This window comes from Castor canadensis, chromosome 7 (genome assembly GCF_047511655.1).
Source record: "Castor canadensis chromosome 7, mCasCan1.hap1v2, whole genome shotgun sequence".
Lineage (NCBI taxonomy): Eukaryota > Metazoa > Chordata > Mammalia > Rodentia > Castoridae > Castor > Castor canadensis.
Genome location: NC_133392.1, coordinates 143,448,480 through 143,472,334, shown reverse-complemented (window position 1 = coordinate 143,472,334; position 23,855 = coordinate 143,448,480). Strand labels below are relative to the sequence as shown.

The following is a 23,855-nucleotide window of genomic DNA, read 5'->3' as shown; positions in this document are numbered from 1 at the left end:
GTTTGAGAGACCCTATCTCGAAAAACCCATCACGAAAAAGGGGCTAGTGGAGTGGCTCAAGGTATAGGCACTGAGTTCAAACCCTAGTACTGCAAAAATAAAAAAATAAAACAAAATAAAAGCTCAGGATAGTCAATGAGAACATATAGTCTCCTTGACTTTCACTGTGAAGTTGAAATAATTTACCAAAAATGATTCTTATTTTTGTTGAAAGTTCTTTCTTACATGGAGTTAGCTCCTTCATTGTGTTTTAGGGCCTATGTTCTTTTCCTTGATATCAGGTAAGTTCCCCTAATGCCTGGGCCTCTAGGAAGTCTTCAGAGTGAGGCAATTTGGAAAACCCTCAATAGCTCCCAACAGAAGCAGGATTTCTGACATTGAAGATGGAAAGACACCACAGGCAAAAGCGTGGCCAGTGATGAAAGATGGTTCTTCCTACCTGAGGCTCTTTGAACTGTGCAGGGAGGTACATGGACTGTAGCACTGGGTGAGATGAACACCTAGCTGTTGTTCTCCCTTGAATATCTGGGCTGTTTTTCCCTGAGTTTCACAAACAGAAGAGGCTGCCCAACTTGTTTGTTTTCTTTTTGTTTTTATATCATTTCAACTTTTAGGCCAAATTCATCTCTGGTTTTCCTGGTCTCTGGAAGAATATATGCAAATGCTAATTGTCACAGGCAAGTTTCTGGCATGCAGCATTAGTGAAATTTCTCTTTTCTCTCTCTCTTTTCTTTTTTTTTTTTTGGCAGTACTTGGGTTTGAACTCAGGATCTACACCGTGAGCCACTCCACCAGCCCTTTTTTGTGATGAGTTTTTTTGAGATAGGGTCTTTCCCTGGGGCTTGCTCCAAACTGCAATTCTCCTGATCTCTTGCCTCCTGACTAGCTAGGATTACAGACGTGCACCATGGGCACCAGCTGAAATTTCTTTTCTTTTCTCTCTCTTTTTTTAAAATTTATATTCTTGTTTTTTTTTAATACTTCCTTTTTTTTTTTTTCAGATTAGGTCTCACACTCTTGTCCAGGCTAGTCTTGGGCCATGAACCTCCTAACCTCTGCCTCCTGAGTAGCTGGGATTATACATGTCTACCAGCATAGCTGGGTTATTTTTGAGAGGGTCCTCCTAACTTTTGCCCAGGCTAGCCTTGAACTGTAATGCTCAAGCTTCTTTCCTGAGTAGCTGGGATTCATAGGTGTGTACCACCATACTCAGCTTGCCAACACCTTTTATCATTGTGTACTCAGCATTACATATAAGAAGGCCTAAGAAGGATGTGAGGGCGATCTGGCTGCGACATCTGTCACCCCATTGATTGCCAGGGTTGATTCGGCTGATCTGGCTGGCTAGGCGGGTGTCCCCTTCCTTCCTCACCGCTCCATGTGTGTCCCTGTCCCTACCGAAGCTGTGAGCTCGGTGGAAGAGGACGACCATCCCCAGTAGAGGAGGACCGTTCTTCGGTCAAGGGTATACGAGTAGATGTGCTCTCCTGCTAGAACCTCCAAACAAGCTCTCAAGGTCCATTTGTAGGAGAAGGTAGGGTAGTCAAGCTTCCAAGACTCCAGACACATCCAAATGAGGCACTGCACGTGGCAGTCTGCCTTTCTTTAAAAAAAAAAAAAAAAAAAAGACCTAAGAAGACTAATCCTAAAGAGACTTAAGAATTTTTTTTCTACTCTACTTGGTTGCTTTTTTTTTTTTTTTGGGGGGGGGTGTTGGTGATCCTGGGGTTCGAAATCAGGGACTCATGCTTGTCAGGCAGGCATTCTACCACTTGAGCCATTCCACCAACCCTTTTTTGTGTTGGGTATTTTCGAGGTAGGGTTTCGTGAACTATTTGCCTGGGCTGGCCTTGAACCTCCATCCTCTTGATCTCTGCCTCCTGAGTAGCTAGGATTATAGACGTGAGCCACTGGTGCTGTCTCTACTTGTTTTTTAAATTATAGATAAGTCTATTGCTGTCAACTAGCAAATATTTATAGTTTAAGGAAAATATCAATCCAGCTTTTACAAATAGTGTAATGGAAAACCAACTTTGGAAATGACATTTTTCTAGTGTTTTTATTTTATTTTATTTGTGGTGCTGAGGATCAAACCCAGGGTCTTAGGCATGCTAGGTAAACACTATACCACTGAGTCACACCCCTAGGCTGTGAGATGCCACTTTAAAAAATCTTTTTTTTTTTTTTTTTGGCGGGGGTTTGGATCAGGACTTCATGCTTGCAAAGCAGGTGCTCTGCTGCTTGAGCCACACTTCCAGATTTTGCTCTGGTTATTTTATTATTTATTTTGTGTGTGTGTGTGTGTGTGTGTGTGTGTGTGTGTGTGTGTGTGTGTGTGAGACTGGGGTTTTGCTCTGGTTATTTTAGAGATAAGATCTCTGAACTTTTTGCCCAGTCTGGCTTTGAACTGTGATTCTCCCAATCTCTGCCTCCCAAGTAGCTAGGACTTCAGGAATGAGCCACCACCACACTACTTAAAAAACTTTTTTTCTTATAAAGAATTCTGTTGAACACATATCTTCAAACTTGAAAAAGAAAACAAGGGGTTCTCTATATTCATTGCAATTTTGAATAGTTAGGATTTCCTTAGTTAACTGTTTCGTTTTGTGTTGCTGCTAGCTGAGGTGCTTACAAAGGTTGAACAAGGAACCAGCCGCTAAGAGGGACAACCACACACATTCATGGAGTGAGGAAGTGCTGGCTGTTGGTCTGGGACTTCCCAGGTCACTAATTTTGAAACCCACCCAACACTGATCTAAAGATCAAATTCTGGTCTTTCAATAGCAAGGATCAAAAGACTGGAAGGCTGTTTTGTTTCTTCCTCTAGCACCAGGATTCTGTCAGAGGGGTACAAATAGACTGCAAGTCAGGCTTGCCTTTTCCTTTCTAGTCCATCCAATTAAGGGCATTATTTGATTTTGTGTGTCTTAGCTATTCATTTTGGTGGACAGTTGTTTCTCTTCTTACAAAGACCAAGGACCATTCTAAACCCAGAGTTAGTCAAATAGGTAGAACAAACATGTAATTCCATGTAGCTGCCTTAGGATCACTGAGTTTCAAACCATGCTGGAATCTCTGTCGGGAACATTGCTCTGAGCAGGAGTCTGAGCTTTGCGAGCACATGGTGTGGTATGAGTTGCACATTGTGGACATTTTTATGCCATTTAGTCTGAGTGCATTCACCCAATGTGAAAGCCTAAAAGATCCTGAGACAAAAAAGAGGAAAAAGAGGGAAGAGAGGAACGAGTAGGAGAAGAGAAGTTACTTTTACTTTATTTATTTATTTATTTTTTGGTGCTGGGGATTGAAAGCAGTTATCTTAATTCTCTTCTCCTCTAGGGGAGGAAAACAAAATAAAACCAACTAAACTTGAACCTGAGTGTAAGAGTAGTAAAAATGTTAATAACAATAATTACACCAATGATCTTGAAGTACTAGCCTGTATTCACCCAAATCTCTTTAAGTTCCCATAGAATGAAAATTGCCATGTCTTCTGTTTTTTCCTTTCTTTGTTCCTCAGTTTTCTTGGAAAATGAAGCATCTGGATCTGAGTCCTAGAGACTTATAAACAATCTTTTTCACTTTTTTTCCCTCTGCTGAGTATGGAACCCAGCACCTTGATCCTGCTAGCAAGTGCTCCACAACAGAGTTACATCTCCAGCCCTGTAAATAAATTTTGAATGAAAAAGTCAATATTGTTTCGGAGGTATGTTTTTTTCCTTTTAAGTAGTCACCCATTTATAATGAAGTGAATGAAAGGATTGACATCCTAAATCAAAAAGTGTAAAATCCTAGGCTGAAGAGATGGCCATTTGGATTGAAGGGGACCTAAGAGCTCTGATGCTTCTGAGCAAACATGATCCTTATGATCAGATTTTTGAGTCTAGGGCTGGGGGTATGGCTTGAGTAGTAGAGTGTCTGCCTAGCAAGTGTGAGGCCATGAGTTTAAACCCAATACCACAAAAAACAAAAGTATATATATATACACACACAGATTTTGTGAGTCTATTTGAAATCTTGGTCATTACAGTTTGGAAATGTAAATGGATATACCATTTGGAAACTTTAGAATGAAAGTTAGCCATTTGTCTCAAATGTTGAGCTAGCTCTCAAACTGTAGGTTCCTTGCTTTAGAACATTAGGTAGCCATAATACATCAACTCTTGTTTTGTCTCTCTTCCTCCCTTACCCCCAACTCATCTCCAAAACACTTTTAATAGAGTTTTCCTGTCTTCCCACTGCTGCATTCCTATAAATTAATTCTCCATGTTTTTGCTCTATTTCATTTAGTTTTGGAAAATGGCAGTGTATATGTTTGGTATAACTTTAATTCTGGCCAGCATCTGTGATCCCTGTTTTTAAAAAAGTGTGTGTGTGTGTGTGTGTGTGTGTGTGTGTGTGTGTGTATAGGTGTGTTCTGGTGTTAGAAAGTATAGAAGCCAGATGCCAGTACTCCTGTGATCCTAGGTTACTAGTAGGCTGAGATCAGGAGGTTCAAGGTTTGAGGCCATCCAGGGTAAGTCATTTTTTGAGACCCCATCTCCAACAATAATTGGAGCAAAATAGACTGGAAGTGTGGCTTAAATGATAGAGTGTCTGCTTTGTAAGTGGAAAGTCCTGTGTTCAAACCTCAGTCCCACATACAAAAGAAAGCATAGAAGCAAAAATAAAATAGAAAAATATGCCCCTTATTATGTAGGTCCTCCTTTTTTTTTTTTTTTAATTTCTTGGAGGTATTGGGGTTTGAACTCAGGGCCTCATGCTTGTTAGGGCGGGTTCTCTACCAGTTGAGACACTCCACAAGCCCATCTATACTTTTAGTTCTTTAGAAAAATGTTTCTCCTATTGTCCCCATTAATTATTTCTCATATTTTTGCATCACACATTAAAATTTAACGTCAGAGGTACGTGTGTATGTGTGCATATGTGTGTAGTAGAGGGAAACTCAGATACCTAGTGTGTGCAATGGTGAACTTACCAAACTAATTAATCTTTAATTAGCAGATCACTGAGGATATGAATCACTCACGGCAGTCAAGGCAATGTCCGTGAATGGCTATGGCTCAGCATGACTGCTCCTGCATTTGGTTCTGGCACTATTACATTGCAGAGCTGTCCTGTGAATTTCATTGTGGAACTTTAGAAATGTCTACTGCCAAGAAATAGCAATAAATGCAATTTCTATAACATTAACAAGTATTCTGGGAGACAGTTAAAGCAAGGAACAAGGTACTTAACTGTTTATAAATATGGCTTTAGTATGATCTTATCAGTAGCAATAGACTTGCTACTAATTTATAGTCAAGAGAATGACATGCTCACAAAATTTCTGAGCCTCAGTAGAAGACTAATTTTGGTGGAAACTGGGTCAGGGCAACACGTGCAACTCAGGATTGCTGAAGATGAGCAGGTGCACAGGGTAAAGTTGCTTCATCATAAGAGAGAAGCATTTAGCATACAGACTGCATACCCTTGATCTACAGTATTTGGTTATGCTTACAAAGTGGTTTCTGTCTAACCTCTGTACAATCAGTGACAAACTGTGCTAATGATGGGTTACTAAAAATCCTCAGTAGCCAATTGGGCTGCAACCTCCTTACCTCTAAGCTTCTTCCTGGAGAGTATCTCTTTTATGAGGCCCATGTGGTACCTCAACTACCCCAGGATTCCAGGATTCCATCTTGGAAACACTAGCTGCTACTTCATCAAAAGCCAGAGGGTAGATGTGGAGTCAAAGAATCTCTCTTTTCTAGAACACTTTGGACTTCTAATTTTATTTATCTGGGCTTAAGTTGCAAACACATCAGCTATAAACTCTGGGTTTTGCTAAACAGTGTCCATATTTTTAGTTAGCTGTGATTGATTGGCGGGAGGGAAGTACTTATATGAGCTATTGGACTTTGTTCTGTGGTCCAAGGGACCACTAAAAGTGTGTTATCAATATCCTGGTTTGGTGTTTGGGGCAAAAATAGTGCCTAATGTTGCATGGCATTGTGTATTCTTGTTTAAGAATATCGTTTGTGGGTGGGCTCTACTAATGAAAACACATTGTATTGGAGTTTATATCTGTGTGCTTCAGTGCTGTTTTTAAATGGCCTGTTGGGTAAGCTAGATGAAGGGTGTTGGGTTATTTCCTCCTTTTGCCTCCTGTTCTCCACCCCACAGTAGGACTGGAAGGGCCACAGTAACACTTCTACAGAGGCCTCCAGTGATCTCTTTGGAGAGGAGGCCAATAAGAACCAACCTGTTGCTCCCACACTCAAACCCTTCTGGTGATTTCTGAATCCAGTTTCCATGTTGTTAAATTTCAGGGAAGAAAGTGATAATGTGGAAAGTATAACACTCGCTGTAATTTTCTGGCAGCTTTCCCTTGGTGTCATTGCTAAGTTCTTCCTTTCCCTGGAGTGGCATGCCACACCACTACTACTGCTACTATGGTGATTAGTTAGTTTCATGACTGGCTTTTTTGTTTGGTCCACTTTGTCTTTGGAAGAATATGTTTTCTGTAGGGATAGATGGATTTTAAACCTGTTAACTCAGTCAGAATGCTTTCCCTGGGGGGCCATTCGCTTCCTGTCTTGTGCTTCATAGATTTCTTTGGGTTTTCTTTGATTCTACCATAAAAAGCCTCAGTTGATCATGCTGGCGGATTCTCTTGAGGGAGCTGAGTTGCAGAGAACAAGCGCAATTGCTTTTCTAGCCACCTAGCCTGTTTTATAGGACCTCGTGCCTGCCTCTCTCCCTTTGGTCTATGTTTACAATGTATTTTTGCTTCTTTTTCTCTTTCTTACAGAATTTGTAATGGAGCAAAAGACTCCATTCCAGATCCATTCCAGAGTTGCTGTGAAAAACTTCTCCACCCTGACTCTTTCCTATCTCAGTAAAATGGCAGTATAAGAAAGCTTTATGCAAGCAAGGGCTGAAAGACCCACCTAGAATAATTGATTTTCCTTCTTTGTCCTCAACTTTCTTTCTTTCTTTTTTTATTCATTTATTCACATTGTCCTCAACTTTCAAAAAAAATTTCATCTACAATCATTTTATATGTGTGTGATTTTCCTAGGTTAGTTTTACAGAGCAAGATAAAACAAAAGCAGCCTATATTGGTTTAATATGGGAAGTCAAAGACAACAGACTTTTCCTGTTCTGGGCAGTAGTCTTCGTTCTGTAATAAGATGTATGACCTTACTTTTCCTGGGTGATATGGTTGGTGCTTAGCCCTCCACATCTGAAAGCAGTACAAAATTGTTTTTCTTTTGATGGACTATGAAGTGGCTACCAAGCTTCTTTGCAAATAGGTTTTTTCAGATACTATTTTTGTATCAGTTGGTGAATACAAATCTTCATGAGATTCAGCAGAAATGAGAAATTCTGCCGGGTGCCAGTGGCTCACGCCTGTAATCTTAGCTACTCAAGAGGATTGCAGTTCAAAACCAGCCCTGAGCAAATATCTCAAAAATACCCTCAAGTGGTAGAGCACCTGCCTAGCAAGTTTGAGGCCCTGAGTTCAAACCCCAGTGCCACCAAAAAAAAAAAAAAAAGAAATTCAAAATCCTGATCTGCCCAGTGGTTATATAAAACCCCAGTCCCTGTTTTTGTTTGGTTTTTAAATATTAGTAGTAGTTTTATTCAGTCTCTCAAGAAAATAAAGTCAGCAAACTCACCAGTGAGTGTGAGAGACTTGGTGCCTTTCTCCTCGCACTAGATTGACCCTGGGAGCCATTTATTTATTTATTTATTTATTTTTGGTGGAACTGGGGTTTAGGACTCAGGGCCTCATGCTTACTAGGCAGGCCCTCCAGCACTTGAGCCACTTGGCCAGCCCTGTTTTGTGTTGGATATTTACAAGATAGGGTCTCTCAAACTATTTTCCCAGGCTGGCTTTGAACTTCAATCTTCCTGATCTCTGCCTCCTGAGTAGCTATGATTACAGGCGTGAGCTCTGGGCGCTCAGCAAGCTATGTTTGATTTGAAACTAGACCAGCTTGGACCTTTAGTTATTTTTTTAAATTATGTTTTGCACTGCTGGGAATCAAACCGAGGCCTCATGCATGGTAGGTAAGAGCTCAATTACCGAACTTTATTTTTGATTTTAGTTTTGGGGGAGGGGATGGTGAGAGTAATAATTTTTACTGAAAAAGAAATCTCAGCTAGAAATTAACATTTTTCAAAATGTGTCCATTATTGTGAAATGTGTATTCCCCAAATTGTTTAAGACTTCAAGAGTGGAAAAAGGATCTAGAAGAGCAGTAATTGAGCCCTCACCAAGTTGGAGGCCTCCTGGTTCCCTCCTTTTGGGTCTTACTTAGGTCCTTGGCAGGCACAATTCCCCAGTAAAAGAGCCATGGAGCATCATTCTGACTCCGTTCCACTTTTCCCGGTGTCGATCCAGTTCGTATCTTACCGCTCCCGTCTGGAAGCCGGGAACATAATGAATTGCCTTGACTCTCGCTTCAATCCACTTTCCTCGCTTAATATGCAGCCCAAAGTTTTGCGGCTCGCTGTCAGATGGCAGTGCTAGACTTTCACACTGATCCCAAAGCCTCCGCTGGGGCTGTTTCTTAACACGGAGTTACAAACTTTAAGAAACAGCTCCAGACGGAAATCCACGCCAGGCTTTGAACTCTGCTTCTGGCTTCCGTCAACTGACACAGTTGCCCTTTTGCTCAAACTCGCAGCTCCGGTTCGCACTCGGGAGCGCTCGGCTGGGTGTCTGTGCGGTGCCACGGCAGGAACGTGCGGGGGCCACAGCCCGCCGCTGCGCGCCTCACTTTCCAGTCCTACCGAATCCTCGCCAGGATCCCTGAGCTAACTAAGAGATCCCTGTGGAGAAGACCTCGGTCTTTTGTTTATTTGTGGAGTTTTGTATTTCAGATATTTAGGGAGAGCAAAACTGCGAGAGAGGAAGGATTGTCCTCCTTGCAAACGCTTCCTTCTCCTAGCATACTCTGCGGGCCCCGCTGCCACATTTTGCAGTTGACTGTGTGGGATTTTCATAGGTTGTTTCTTCATTCTCGGACCCAATCCATGCACGCTGTGCATCCAGAGAAAATGAGAGCACATCCTCTGCCATTTTCAGCCGGTTCGTCCTGGCAGCCCTGCCCCCCTTCCTTGGCTGCCGCAGCCGCTGAAGTTCCTGCGCCCAGAAACTTCGCCCGATCCGCGGGGCGTGGATCCGGTCCGCGTTTGCCGAGTGCCGTCCGGCCCGGCTCGGTGATAAGAACTCTCCTGTGAGGGAGAGCAAGCGAGACTTTAGTCCGGTTTCCATGTCAACGATTCAGTCCATATTTGCCATCAGGCTGTTGGTGGCCGAGGCGCCTTGCGAGAGGGCAGCGCTGTCCTAGTCCTAGTTTTCTAATCTGCGCCGGGATTCCTAAACTGCCTGGGTGTGGGGTTTAAAGGCTTAGGACCGTGGGGGAGAAAACTCCACCGAGGGGAGGACCCACGGCTCCGACCCGGGTCTCGCTGCTCGGGCCAGCCACGTGCCCGGCTTTTCCCCTCCCCCCGCTTCCCCGTTTCCAGTGCCCTAGGGAAAAGCAGATGGGTCAGTTTCTAAGAAAGTTCCCCAGCCTAGGAGTTCCTGGGTTGGTGGCTTGAGTTTCTAAAGATAGGAGTGGAAAAGACACTGACGGATTTAAGATAATTTAAAAAAAAAAAAAAAAAAAAAGGAAAGGAGAAACCCCACATTATCTCTCTCGACCCAGGTGGATAGATTTTGTGGTGTGTGTGTGTGTACTTCACCTTATTGCTAGATTAAAATGGTGACTTTTCAAACCAGCGTGCCCACGTGTAGGGAAAGCGATTTTGGCGCTTTCCAAATTTTGCAGTCGTCGAAGGAGGGAGATGAGGGCATTCGTTTGGAGACAAATCCTTTCTGGCTTCCAGATTTTCACTGGGCTCCAGGTTTCCCATCACACTCCAGCTCTGAGGAAAATGGCAGGGTAATTGCATGTAAAAAATTCCTCATTTGTGTTCAGGACTCAGGACTGTTTGCCAGCTCTGAGGCAGTTGATTAAATAGCAAAGCTCCACTTATGAGGCAGCCTATAATTTGGTTTCTAGGACCTAATGCACCAGGAGAGTTGTTGCCTCTGAGGATTGTGAGTGAAAAAGAGGGCACTGGCCCATACCAGACATTCCCATCTTCTGGGTAGGCTTGTTTGGCTCTTGGCTTGGGGGGTGGGAAGCAGAGGGGCATTTTGTTGTTCTAACAGGAAGACTTTGCCTTTGTAATGCAGAATATTCTTAGTCTTCTTAGGAGCAGAAATGAATTCAAGCTTTTCAGTGACATGGTCAGAACTCCAGGGATATATGCAGAATCTTGAAGTTCTAAGATAATGGTCTGTGGCATGAAATCTCCATTTATAAAATCCGAGTTTAAAAAGAGGTCCTGGTGTCTTGGTGACTGGCCTGGGCCTGGTTGAGCCTGGTGAAAAGCTGGAATCCCCTTTGGTTGTACTAGCTTGTCCTGTTAGAGCATTCTAAGTCAGCAGGAGGAGAAAAGGCCTCTGCTGGGATTTGGTGGGGCCTGGAGATCAGGACAACAGTAGAGTTTTCTGTGAATGCCTTGATCACTTCAGATAAATCTAGCCTTAGGGTCTCTTAGAATGTAAAGGTAAACTTTAAAAGAAGCTTTACACAGGATACAAAACAAATCCTGAGTAGCATCGGTTTTCTAAGTGACCTGTTAGACTATGACTTTTCTTTCCTTCAGAAGAAAATGGGACTGGTGGAATGGCTCAAGTGGTAGAGTGCCTGCCTAGCAAGTGTGAGGCCCTGAGTTCAAACCCCAGTACCACTGCCAAAAAAAAAAAAAAATGAGAAAATGGTTTCTATCTTCCCTATTCTGGATTGGTTTAACACGCAGGTTCCAGTCAGTCCCTGAGGCCTCTTTGGTGGGCTGTTTGGTCTAACAAGGTACTGCCTTTGGAGACTCTGGCTACTGGTCATTTTGGACTTAGGAAGTGATGATAGGGCTTTGGTTGTGTTGGAGTACTGTCCCAAGCCCCCAAACCAGCTTCAGTGGTCACCATTTTTAAGTCAGTGGTGAGGTGATCAGCTTTGATTCCAGACCCCTTCTGACACTCTGATCCTAGAATTTGGATTTGCTCACTTTTTTTTTTTTTTTTTTATTTTAAGGCTAAGTCGACAGGAGGTATCTTTGGGGTACTCCACTTCTTTTCATAGCCATTTTCCTTTGCCCTGTGACCCAGGGAGAAACAGAGCGTTTGTCTTTCTGTAAAATGGGAATAATCGGGCCTCATGCCCTCAGGGCCTTGTCAAGGAGGGCTAATGAGGGCAGAGCAGTGGGAAAACTGATAGTCTGAACAATGATCTGTCCTTTCTGTGGGGTTGCCAAAGGGGGTAAAAAAGCTGGGCTGGTTCAGCTGGGTCTCTAGAGCAGGTCTGTAAAGGCTTTGAAGGAGAAAAGTGCTGTAGAGGTGCTAAGTAGCAGCCAAGAGACCAGGCCCTGTGCCAGGAGTTAGGGCTGGGCCGAGGCGGCCGCGGTCTCGGGCTCAGGCCAATTTTGCAGGCGCGGGTAAAGTTCACGCTGCCTGCTCCCCTCTGTGCGGCCGCCGGGAGGGGACAGGCCAGGATAGGAACGCCAAGAGGGAAAGGGCGCACGCTCCGGAGAGGCGCGAGTTCCGGGCCGGGTTTTCCCCGAAGCCTTCGGCGGCGGCGCTGCCGAGCTGAAGAGGCTGAGGGCCTGCCGCCGCCGCGGCTCGTTCTCTCCCCTCCTCCTTTGTGAGGGGAAGGGAGCGAGTCCATTCCACGGCCCGCGCCCGCTCCGCGCTCCACTCCGGGTTTTCCAGGCTGCAGCGACGGCGCTGGGTAAAATGGCAGTGCTGAGCCTCGTGTCGGAGTGAGGGGGACTCGGAGGAGAGTGGGGCGCTCTAGCCGCCCAGTCCGGCCGCCCGCTCGCTCGCCCGCCCACTGCCGCGCAGCAGCCTAGGCCCGCGCCGCGGCTGGGGAGGGGAGAGGGCGCCGGCCCGTCCCGCGCACCGACTCTGCCTCCCGGCGCCCCGGCTACTGCCGCGCGCCCTCCAGCCCGCCTGTCCCGGGTCCCCCTCCCCCCGCTCCCTCCCTCCCTCCCCGCCCCCTCCCCCTCGCCTCCCTCCCTCCCTCCCTCCTCCTTTCTCCGGCAGCAGAAAGCGGAGAGTCACAGCGGGGCCAGGCCCTGGGGAGCGGAGCCTCCACCGCCCCCCTCATTCCCAGGCAAGGGCTTGGGGGGAATGAGCCGGGAGAGCCGGGTCCCGAGCCTACAGAGCCGGGAGCAGCTGAGCCGCCGGCGCCTCGGCCGCCGCCGCCTCCTCCTCCTCCGCCGCCGCCAGCCCGGAGCCTGAGCCGGCGGGGCGGGGGGGAGAGGAGCGAGCGAGCGCAGCGCAGCAGCGGAGCCCCGCGAGGCCCGCCCGGGCGGGTGGGGAGGGCAGCCCGGGGGACTCGGCCCCGGGGCGGGGTGGGAGGGGGGAGAAGACGAAGACAGGGCCGGGTCTCTCCGCGGACGAGACAGCGGGGATCATGGCCGCGCAGGTCGCCCCCGCCGCCGCCGCCAGCAGCCTGGGCAACCCGCCGCCGCCGCCCTCGGAGCTGAAGAAAGCCGAACAGCAGCAGCGGGAGGAGGCGGGGGGCGAGGCGGCGGCAGCGGCCGAGCGCGGGGAAATGAAGGCAGCCGCCGGGCAGGAAAGCGAGGGCCCCGCCGTGGGGCCGCCGCAGCCACTGGGAAAAGAGCTGCAGGACGGGGCCGAGAGCAATGGGGGTGGCGGCGGCGGCGGAGCCGGCAGCGGCGGCGGGCCCGGCGCGGAGCCGGACCTGAAGAACTCGAACGGGAACGCGGGCCCTAGGCCCGCCCTGAACAATAACCTCACGGAGCCGCCCGGCGGCGGCGGCGGCGGCAGCAGCGACGGGGTGGGGGCGCCTCCTCACTCAGCCGCGGCCGCCTTGCCGCCCCCAGCTTACGGCTTCGGGCAACCCTATGGCCGGAGCCCGTCTGCCGTCGCCGCCGCGGCGGCCGCCGTCTTCCACCAACAACATGGCGGACAACAAAGCCCTGGCCTGGCAGCGCTGCAGAGCGGCGGCGGCGGGGGCCTGGAGCCCTACGCGGGGCCCCAGCAGAACTCGCACGACCACGGCTTCCCCAACCACCAGTACAACTCCTACTACCCCAACCGCAGCGCCTACCCCCCGCCCCCCCAGGCCTACGCGCTGAGCTCCCCGAGAGGTGGCACTCCGGGCTCCGGCGCGGCGGCCGCCGGCTCCAAGCCGCCTCCCTCCTCCAGCGCCTCTGCCTCTTCGTCGTCTTCGTCCTTCGCTCAGCAGCGCTTCGGGGCCATGGGGGGAGGCGGCCCCTCAGCGGCCGCCGGGGGAACTCCCCAGCCCACCGCCACCCCCACCCTCAACCAACTGCTCACGTCGCCCAGCTCGGCCCGGGGCTACCAGGGCTACCCCGGGGGCGACTACGGCGGCGGGCCCCAGGACGGGGGCGCGGGCAAGGGCCCGGCGGACATGGCCTCGCAGTGCTGGGGGGCTGCTGCTGCTGCTGCGGCGGCGGCGGCCGCCTCGGGAGGGGCCCAACAAAGGAGCCACCACGCGCCCATGAGCCCCGGGAGCAGCGGCGGCGGGGGGCAGCCGCTCGCCCGGACCCCTCAGGTACACAGCTGAGTGGGGAGGGGGCTGGGGACAGCGGGACCGGGGACGGGGGGGTGTGGGTGGCGGCCGCGGAGAGCAGGCCACAGCCGTGGGCTCCCTTCAGGCCTGGGCCCCCACTGCCGGGGAGCTGCCATTGTCTGGCTCTTCTCTCTTAAAATGGCTGCCTGTCTGCCTTCCTCTCTTTCCCTCGTTCAGCTTTTGTGTGGGGGCTTTTCCAGAGGTGTTCTGCTCCGCTTCTCCCTCTCCCCGGGCCCCTTCGAAACCCAGGGGTCTTCAGGGGGGTGCTGAACAGAGTGTGCCCGGAAGGGCCCAGCACGATCGAGGGAGTTCTGGGGGGCTCAGGTGAAGGATTTAAACAGTGGTTGGAGCCTAGGAGTTAAAAGAACATTTCCTGGCTCACCTGCCGCTCCTCTGCCCCCTGTGACCTCTTCTAGGCCGTACCCCCCATGTGCTTTCAAAGAGGGGCCCCTGAGGCTGAGGGGACCTCGAGGGAGAGCAGGGCCCTGCTTGAGGGCAGGTAGAGGCCGGCTGTGGTTCACCCAGGGCTGCCCAGACCATCTCCTGTCTTAGTCTCCGCGGCCCAGTGGCCTGGGCTTCTCTCTGGAAGTGCTGGTAAACAGCTGAGTGATTGGAGTAGTAAGTGCAGATTGCTTTGGTTTGGGATTTGAATTATGGAGGTAAAATCCTTCTGTCAAAGCCAGGAGACAGTTGGTCTTAGGTTGACATCCTATCTGTGATCTGATTGGCTCCCCATCTCCTGCTCTTGGCCATTTATAATTGCCTCTGATGTAATGGTACAACAATCCTGATGAGCTCATAAACTTTTACACTCTGCTTTTCTGCCAGTGATAACCCAAACCATCGCTGCCACTATCTGCCTTTTATTCCAGTACTGAAATTGGCTGTGACCTTGAGGAGGGAGGTTTAAGCAGCAATACTGTATCAGCAGGAGCAGAGGCCCCAGACAGGCTGCCCTTGTTACATTGTGCCTGAAACAAAAGAGGAGGCAATGGCATTTTGCTTGTACCTTGGATTTATTTTGCTTGTTATGTTTTATGCAGCCTGAAATAGATGCTGTGTTGTTGGAACAGTAGCTGAGTTTTTCTCTACAATGGGTTTGCTGTTTGTTTTGGTTTTGTGACTTTTCTGATGGTATAAATGACTTCTTTGATGGCTCTGAAGATGCGTTTGTCTTGAGTAATTTTAACACTGTTCACTTTGCAGAACTGAAATTATTTTACTGGCTTATTGAGTGGCAAATGTGGGATCTGTATGGGGGAAGAAAACGTTTTTGTTTATGTTTTTGCCTAGAACTGGGAGCTTTCTGACAGGATTTTATATTAGGTTCAAGTGTTCCCTTTTAAGCAAGGTTGGCCTCATTCTTTGTTTACATGTTGAATCTTGTTAACATTTTCTTTTGTTATTTGAACTTTCAGAGAGCAGCTCAATTTAAAGAGAAACTCATTTCTTTCATGATCTTGACAGAGGGGTTTCCATCTTTCTCCAAAAGTCTTTGTTGGGCGAAGTTTTAGTTTTCTGTTTTGTCATCAAATCATTTTAGATTTTGGAAATAGAGCTTGGCTAACTTTTTATTTGCATTTTAAATTATGTCCCTTTTTTTTTTGGTCTTAAATATAAAGATAGGACCTACAATGAAACTTAAGTTTGGCTTAGAAATTGCAACTTTTAGGTACCTTCCCTCTTCATCAGTGTTTTGGTCAGGTATATTGGGTATTATACACAGATAGAGTCATTTATCTTTTCAAAAGGGGGAGAGGGGAGGAGCTTCCAACAGTTGTACCTCCTTTGTGCTAGGAGGTTTTGTTCACTTAGAACAAAATAATTAGCTATATTCCCTCCCCATCCTAGAATTTCTTTTCTAATGTCTGTTGAGCTGGGAATTTTGAAAATATGTTTTAGACAGTGGGCATAGAGCTCTGTGGCTTGACTCCCATCATCCCTGGGTGAGAAATAGAGAAATGTTAAATTGTTTTTTTGCTGCCTGGAGGATAAGCTTTGTCTTGGAAGACAAAGTGTCCTCAAGTCTCTGGTCATTCTGTAATTTAGCTCTGTTTCTCCTCATTCCCTGTTTTGTTTGGCTGTGGAATTTGCCTTTCTTGAAAACTATTAGAGGAAATAATTTGGGATAAGTCAAGGCTCATTTAAAAGCAAAACTGAGTTGAATTCTGTTGGTTTGTGAGGATATTTAGGCAAAGATTTTGCTTTTTTTTTTAATCAACTTTTATTGAAGCAATTTCTGTTTTTCAGTCATTAAATAAATGAACACTTTCTGTGTGCCTATGCTCTGTTCTGTCCTGGTTAAATGATAGGAAAGTAGATACAGTCCCTGTTTAGAAAGAAACCTGTCTGTGCTGCTGTTGGAAGGATTTTCTTATTCTCTTTTAATATCACCAGACCCCAGCACTCAACACAGCATATTTAATTTTAGTTCATTTGCCTACTCCTGAGACATAGGTAATGAGAGAACACTTGTAAAGACAGTGCAACTTCAGTTTTGTGGGCTTCTTAAGGTGTATGACAGTAGTCTAGGTGAAAATTGTAGAGGGTCAGATTCTGAGGTCCTCTATTACTTGAAGATAATGATCACGATGCCCTGCTTGTCAGACCATGATGCCCTACTCTTAAGCATTATTGAATAAGAACTGGTTCCCTTTTTTCCTAACCCCATCTTACATTAAGAATATTTTTTTGACATATGCTTAGTATATGTTTTTATTTGACTCTGCCTTTATGAAATATAGATTAGCCAAGTGTATTTTTTATAGGAGCTAGGATCATCCCAGCAGACAAACTTTTCCTTTATCCTTTTCATATGTAGTATTGTGTTTCAAGGTGTCGAATCCTGGTACAGATGAAATAGTTTTTGGTTATCTGTGCATTTGAGCTTGATGTAAGGCTTTTTACTTGGGATACTTTTAGCAGTAACACCTTGACAGTAGTCCTAGTTCATTATGGTAAAAATGAAGTACAGGGACTGGACGTGTGACTCACACATGTCCATGAGTTCAAAATTCCAGTACCGCCAAAAACAACAACAAAAATTTTATTTATATATACATATATATATATTTATTTATATATATGTATATATAAAATAAGTAGTTTGGGATCAAGTTGGATTTGATTGTAGAAGTTTGGCAGTTAATTTCTGCTATGGAAATATCAAATAATCTCTACTCCTGGGAAACATACAGGAATCCTCATTTCATTATGGGAATGCCTACTGGCAGAAATTCTGGGCTGGCTGAAATACAGGACTCTTGGAGCTCCCTCAAGTAGGAGGGAGCAGGAAAACCATGCTAAATGGCACTTTAATTTTTGGGACTTCATGTTTCTTTCCTGTTTATGAGAGAATTGAGGATGATTGGGAGTTGGGATGGTGGTGTGAGAAGAGAGAAAGCAGCCAGGTTGGTTTCTTTTGTATTAAGGACTTAAAAATCCTTAGATGTGTGTGATACAAAGTAACCATGACAAGCAGCACCTGGTGCTGTAACAAGATGTCTTGAAATGCATTAAACATTAATATGTTGGATCAACTCCTGCAGGGTGTGATGTTTACTATAGTAAGCCTTTCACAAAGAAGTTAATGAACTTTTTAAAAAATGTGGGAATAGAGTGGTAGAGTGACTCAAGTGATAGCACACTCTGAGTTCAAAACCTAGTGCCGCCAAAAGGAAAAAAAAATTTTAAATGTGGGACTAGGCTAACAAAGGATGGACTGGGTCCTTTCCAGTTCCTCCAAAAGGTTGTCTTGATTGGCTTCAAATGTCAGAATTTTAGAAGCATGCAGATATGGTTAAAATATATTCAAAAGTAAATTGGCACTGAATAGTTCTTTCCTGCCAGTGAGCTTTGATACCTGGGGCTCTGAAATGGAGTCTGGATTCACCTGGCTTTTATTTGTGTTTTTTTCTTGCTTAGATTGGTCATTATCATTACTGATGCACACTAAGTTGTATATTGTATAGTTGTTAAGGATTAAAGAACCTAGGACTCAGAAGAAGAGAAGGCTGCTTTTGGGTTCTGTATGTAACTCCAAATTAAGCTGTGTGACCTGGGGCAAGCCATTTCCTTTCTCTTTTTTTCTCATCAGTAAGATGAAATTGATGGACTGTATGCCATTTTTACTCTGTGATGTTTCACAATCTGTCTGTTCCATTGCAGGCTTATTATGGAGGGCAGTTTCTTCCAGTATATCAGTAGGGGACTTGAGACCATGTTTCTTCCCCTGGGTTTAAGGAATTTAAGGCCATTCCTCAGTATTCACAGGAATAAGCTCTGAATAGTTGGGTGCTACAGTGGTCTTTGGACTTTACAAGAAAAGTCCTACCAGACTCTTGTCTTAAAACTGTTATTCTTTTTGTCATTAGTCATTCTACCTGGCTGGTGGCTTTAAAACACCAAACAGTAATTGAAAAATTAGACTTCATTAAAGCAAGATTTGGAAAACAGTTGCTTCAAGATCCCCAGAAGGCTTTACACTTGGGGTAGGAGAGGGAGGGGCTATTCATAAAATTTAACGTTAACATTCTACGTTCTACTTTTTGAATGTAGGGAGGTAGAAAGGGAGGTAGGTAGCATTTAGCTCTTCAGATGCTTAGTGTTTGGGCAGGTCTGGGTCTGGTTCAGGCAGTTGGTTGTAATTTGAGTGCCTGGACTTGCCCTGTAAGTTTTGCTGAGGAAGGAGGAAAAGTTAGGCATCTAGAACAGGAAAAGCTAAGTGTCTCAGGGTCAGTTTTATAGGTATATTAGTCTTTCCCATAGCCGTGGCTTAAGAAACTGCATGGTGTAGTTTACATACGCTGTTGGCAAAGCTGTTCTTTCTCCAGCACACCTGAATTTCCATTCTTCGTCATCTAGGCTTAGTAGTGTGTTGCACTATTAAGAAGTGTAATTTAGGTATTTTGGAGTTACGCTAGAGGAAAACTTCTTCCATAAAAGAGGAAAAAGAGTAGAAGGAAAGTTGTTTGATAATTCTCTACTTGACACAGCAGCTTTTTCCTCTCTGAAGGAGCCAAGTGTTTCAGAGCTTTGTGTAAATACTTGCTGAGCTGTCAATATGTACCTAGGAGGTTTCTGTAGTAAGATGTAAATGGCTCTATAGAATGTTTGATAGGCAAATTAATAAACAGTTTTCAAGCAAAGATAATGTTAGTCACCTCATGTGGTAGAATAAAATAATATTGGTGAAGGGAAGAGGGTAGTGCTGGGGAGCAGGGAGCATTAAAGCAGAGGTGATCTAAAAGATAGGAAGTAGAAAGATGCTGCCCTGGAATTGAATGGCCCTGGCTCTATGCTAAGTTCAGGTCATGTGAAGCCTTGTTAAAATCAGTTGCAGTTCCATAGTGAAAACCAGCAGAAGTTTAAATAGTATAGTAAGTGTGCGCTAAAAGCTTGGTTTATGAGACTTGATTTTTAAAACCTTGTTCAGGGCTGGTGGAGTGGCTCAGCTGGTAGAGGGTCTGCCTAGCAAGTGTGTGGCCCTGAGCTCAAACTCCAGTTTGAAAAAACAAAAAACCTTGTTAATTTAAAAAAGATGTTTTGTTGTTGTTTGTTTTGTTTTCTTTTTTGTGGGGGGAAGGGGAAAGGCGTAGGTTTGCATCTTTGCAATAGCAGATAGGAGAGAAAAAGATACTGGAAGTAGAGCATCATCCTTACCCGTGTTTGGTTGTGTATTATAAACCCATCACCCAAGGTGGGTTTATTTACATAGTTTCTGAACATCTCTGTATCATTTATATATACTAAAATTAGTGTCCCTAGTTCTTGGGTCAGTACAAAGTTCAAACATTGGGGGCTCACTCGATCCTGCTTGAAGGGCTTATGTGGGTAGATTTAGTTATAAATGCTGTTTTTGAAATCACCATTTTAGGATTAACATTTCTGGGTCCATTTAGTGACGCATTCTTTTTATGGAGGAAGAAGAAGAATCTGAATATATTAGCTGTCTGCCTGTGGTACCCTGCTTTGGTAACAGTAGCCTTGTGAGATGACAAAAACAACTTTCTCAGTCTATTTAAACAAACTTCACTGACTATATAATACCAGTTTTCTTCATGAAAAGTATTTTTTAGGTCAGAGCTCTGGAAGTACCCTTTTGACTTAGCTACTTAGATAGTAGTAGTAGATAGAATGAAATTATTGCCCTGACCATAACATTTAGGTTCAGCTATTTTATCGAAGGCTGTCAGCTTGTTTTGAAGCAAAACACAAAAACTTGGATCAACACTGACTTTAGTTGTTTGGTATTGTCAAGGCCTTTCCCAGTAAGGGTATTAGAACTTCATTCTTATTGTTGAGAACATCATTTCTAGGTCAGGGAGATCTGGAGATTCCAATATAGGTAGGAAATAGCCCTATACAATTATACTACTGACTAGGTTCTGAAGGTAAGGCAAAATCTGCTTCAAAGGAATTTTATCTTGGGGAAGCATGCTATGCACACACATGTGGAAAACTTGGCAAACCAAAGTTTTATAAATGGATAGAGAACTAAATATATGGGCCGGAGTTCTAGAATAAGGAGCAGTCAGAGTTGGGCAGGGTTAACCTGGGACTGCTGGTCAGAGGTAATATTTTTGAAGCTAAATGTTCAAGAAGGGAGATTTAAAATAGATTAATTTGCCTTTTATGCATGATGATACTCTTTAAATTCCATGGGCTTTATAGAATCCAAATTGTACAACCATCCGCAGATCTATAGTTACCTCAGTGTTCCAGAGCCTTTGAGAATTTAGACTCCAACCACAAAATTCCCTGAAAAAGAGTGATTCCAGGGTCTTTGTGGTTTCTGTGACTATCTAAGACCTTTGGTACAAACTGGTAAGTTCTTGGACAGTTCATATACTAATTTGTTATAATTCTGAGTTTGGAAGGTCATGTCACTTCCAGAGTTGTATATTCTGGATAGCTCTGCAGTGATGGTGGTTCAGCTTTGTTGGTAAACCTGGACTTCTTTCTTAGTAGAGTTAATTGACTTTTTGTGGTGTGGGGAATTGAACACAGGGTCTTGTGCAAGTGCTCTACCACTGAGCTGCATCACCAGCCATTGTTGGATATCTTACACTGCTGTTATTTCTGAAGAGCTGGGAGTTGTGCTCAAGTTGAGTTGCTTGTACTAGACTTTATATTGAGGATTGATGGGTTGGATAAACCTGCACATCTGCAGTTTGCTCTTCTGTTTATAGAAATAGCATTTACTATTGTTTTTGGTTAGGTTGGCTGTGGCCAATAAGCTCATAAATGCTATAAACACATGTGTTTTCTTTATGGAACCTCTGAAACGTAGTGACTTTGATTTCTCTTTACTTACTAGTCTATGTGTGATTGGGCCTGGCAGTGGATGCTTAACAGCTGAGGACACATGGGATATCCAGTACCAAGTTGTTACATTGCTTCTTCCTTCCTGGAAGAGGAGAATGGGTTGTATGGACTATGGAGTCTTAAATATTGTAGTATAGAAATATCTCTTCCAACATCTTTGTTGTTTTGCCATTTTGGCATTTTGCAAAATTGAGTTTTTAGTAACTCAGAATTGAGCATGACAGTAGATGTATAGGGTCTTCACATGAATTCCCTATTAATCCCAGGTGGTAGAGAATCCCAAGTTAGGGTGAACATTGACTTAATAGCTTTAATTATTCTTTCTTGAAATTCCCCCAATTTAAATGGATGAAATTATTATTGAATATGAAGGAAGATACATCTGAGTGGTTTTTTTTTTTCTTTTTTTCTTTTTTTTTTTTTTTCTGTTGGTTGCTTGTACATAGCTGGAAGATTGTTTTGGGACAGGTTGAGTATTTCCCAGTGGGTTCTGCATTTTCTAAGGGTGGACTAGAACAGAAAAAAATCTAATGCCAAGAATGCATTCCAACATACTGCAGAGTAAGAAATGTGATCCTTAAAATGTTGGTTTAGTGTTGGCTATGGTACGTATTAGAAATCACCCAGTAATCCAGGACAGATTTTTGTCACCCTTCAGGAAGTTATGTTGATATTAAATACTAGGGGGCTTTGGGTACTGGGCTGTGTGCTCTGCAGGCCCAGAAAACTGCTTTGAATTGCCACCCATATGAAGAGGAAATATGCATGTGCCTTTTTTTTCTCTCATTTGCATTTGGGTTTCCTTATGGCTTTGTTGCTTCTATGTTCCCAAGTCTGCAATGTTAGATATTAGACTTCCTTTTCCCTTGGCAGTGGCACATTCATGATTTTTTCTGGCAGCCAAGATTTTTATATGCTGTTCACTCTTAAACTTGTTAGTTTCCAGCTTGTTTATCTCTGTTAAGGAACCCTACACCTTCCCCCAAGATCTAGCACTAGTGTGATGGCAGCAGGGGAGTGTGTGGGGGGGGGGTCGGTGTGATATCAGTTGTTTTTAAAACCCTTTTGCTGTGTGCCTGGTTGTTTTTATTTTGCCTTCTATTTTCCTTGAGCTCGCAGCTTTCTTGCAGAGCATGAGTGCATTTCGGCCCAGCTGTTTACTCTTAACTGACTCAAGCCTGGTATACTTTGACTTTAAGAAGAGGGTGAATTCAGCCCTGTGGTAGAGGATTAAAGGTTACTACGTTGTACTGGGTACATCCTTTTGGAGGAAACAGACTTGTCTTTGGGTTCTTGTCAAAGATGCCTATGAGGTAGGCATTACAGCTTTCTGTTATACTTAGAGAACAGGTTTCCTGGGCAGAAATGCTAGGAATTAGTTGCTGCTTATTACCATGTTTTCTCTGGCAAATCGGTACGACTTTATCTTTTGTCTTTTGAACAACATTTTGTTCTGGTCCTGAGGTGGTGGAATTCACAGGTTGTCCCAGCATTAGTTTAGGAGTCTGAAACTCTTTGTAATTCAGACTTGGATAACTGCTTTTAGTTTCCAGACTTCTTTAGCATGTTTAGGATTCTGGACTGCCAGAGTAAACTATATTATAAAAGATTTAGGGAACAGTTCTGTAGGTAGTTTGTCCAAAATGTCCTGGGCCAGGAATCCTCACTGAGATCTTTGAAATGATAGCATGAAATGATAGCTACCATGTATTGAATGGCTACTAGTTTAGGTCTCTTATGAGTTTCCTCCTTTAATGTTCAAAACTCTAGAAGAGGTAAGTGCTATTACTCCTCTTGCTTTACAGTTGAGAAACTAGAATAAGAAATATGCTGTAGGGGAAAGAGCTAGTTTAAGATAGAGGGCTGGAGGTGTGGCTCAAGTAATAAGAGTGCCTGCCTTATAAGTGCAAAGCCCTGGATTCATACTACAGTACCACCAAACAGGGGAAAAAAAAAAAAAAAGAGTTGGGATTTGAATCAAGGTTTGTTTCATTTCTTCAGAGCTATGACACTGTAAAATATTTGATTTGTTTTGCAATGCTGGAGATTAAACCATGGGCCTCTACCACTGAGCTACACCTCCAGCCTAAAATACTAATTTTCCTTCTCCAAAATAAATTATTCAAGAACCAGGTCTGATTGGGACATTATTTTTGCAATTACCTGGAACTCTTAAATGAAGTGAAAGACTGAAAAGCCTTTAGTTTCAATTGGATGTCATCCTTAGAAGGGATGTTTCTGTCTGTCCCTTCCATTTAGGTTTTACTTTTTTTTTTTCTTTTTTTAAAAGTTTTTTCTTTCTTTTTAGGTTTTATTATTTTGAGTTTCTGATGAGTAGTCATGGCACTTGGTTCATATCTGCCTTGTGATTCCAGCGAAGAGAACTGGGAGCATTTGGTCTTTAGGTCTCCTTCTCAGGAGAGATCTTTGAGTTGAGGGTGGGATTCAGGCTCTCACATAGAGTCATTTTGGTCTAATTGAATGACTTGCATAATGAGCATGTTTGCAGAATAATTTTCATTTTCAGAAACTTGGAACACTTGCTAGAAAGGAAAGTATTACTATCTTAATTTGCCTCTTGGGGAAAGTGAACACACGAGGCGCTAAGTACCACATACAAAGCTTCATAGGAAGAGTCATCTCTAAAACCTAGTTAAAGTTTCCTTTAGGTTGTGTGACTTTAGACCAGTCACTTTTCTGAATTCCCATCTACATAAGGGAAAAAAAATCTGCCTTGCAAGCTATAGTTTAATACTAAATAAGATACAGAATACAATTAGTTTATCAACAAAATATATATTTTTTTGAGCAGGGTCTCACTATGTAGCACAGGCTGGTCCGGAACTGGCAATGCTCCTATTTCAT

At 44.6% G+C, this 23,855-nt stretch overlaps 1 protein-coding gene across 3 annotated transcripts in view; it reads left to right on the top strand.

Annotated features, from left to right (window-relative positions):
- The first annotated feature begins 12,134 nt into the window (after positions 1-12,134).
- Arid1a (AT-rich interaction domain 1A) overlaps positions 12,135-23,855 on the top strand; it is a 77,249-nt gene continuing 65,528 nt past the window's right edge. For 2 of the 3 annotated variants that reach the window (XM_074080899.1, XM_074080898.1), the window contains exon 1: positions 12,459-13,646. In XM_074080899.1, coding sequence (XP_073937000.1) covers positions 12,519-13,646 — 1,128 coding nt within the window. In that variant the 5' untranslated portion in view covers positions 12,459-12,518. Of the gene's footprint in view, positions 12,216-12,458; positions 13,647-23,855 lie in introns of those variants that run through there. The other variant, XM_020183233.2, reaches the window with a different exon arrangement.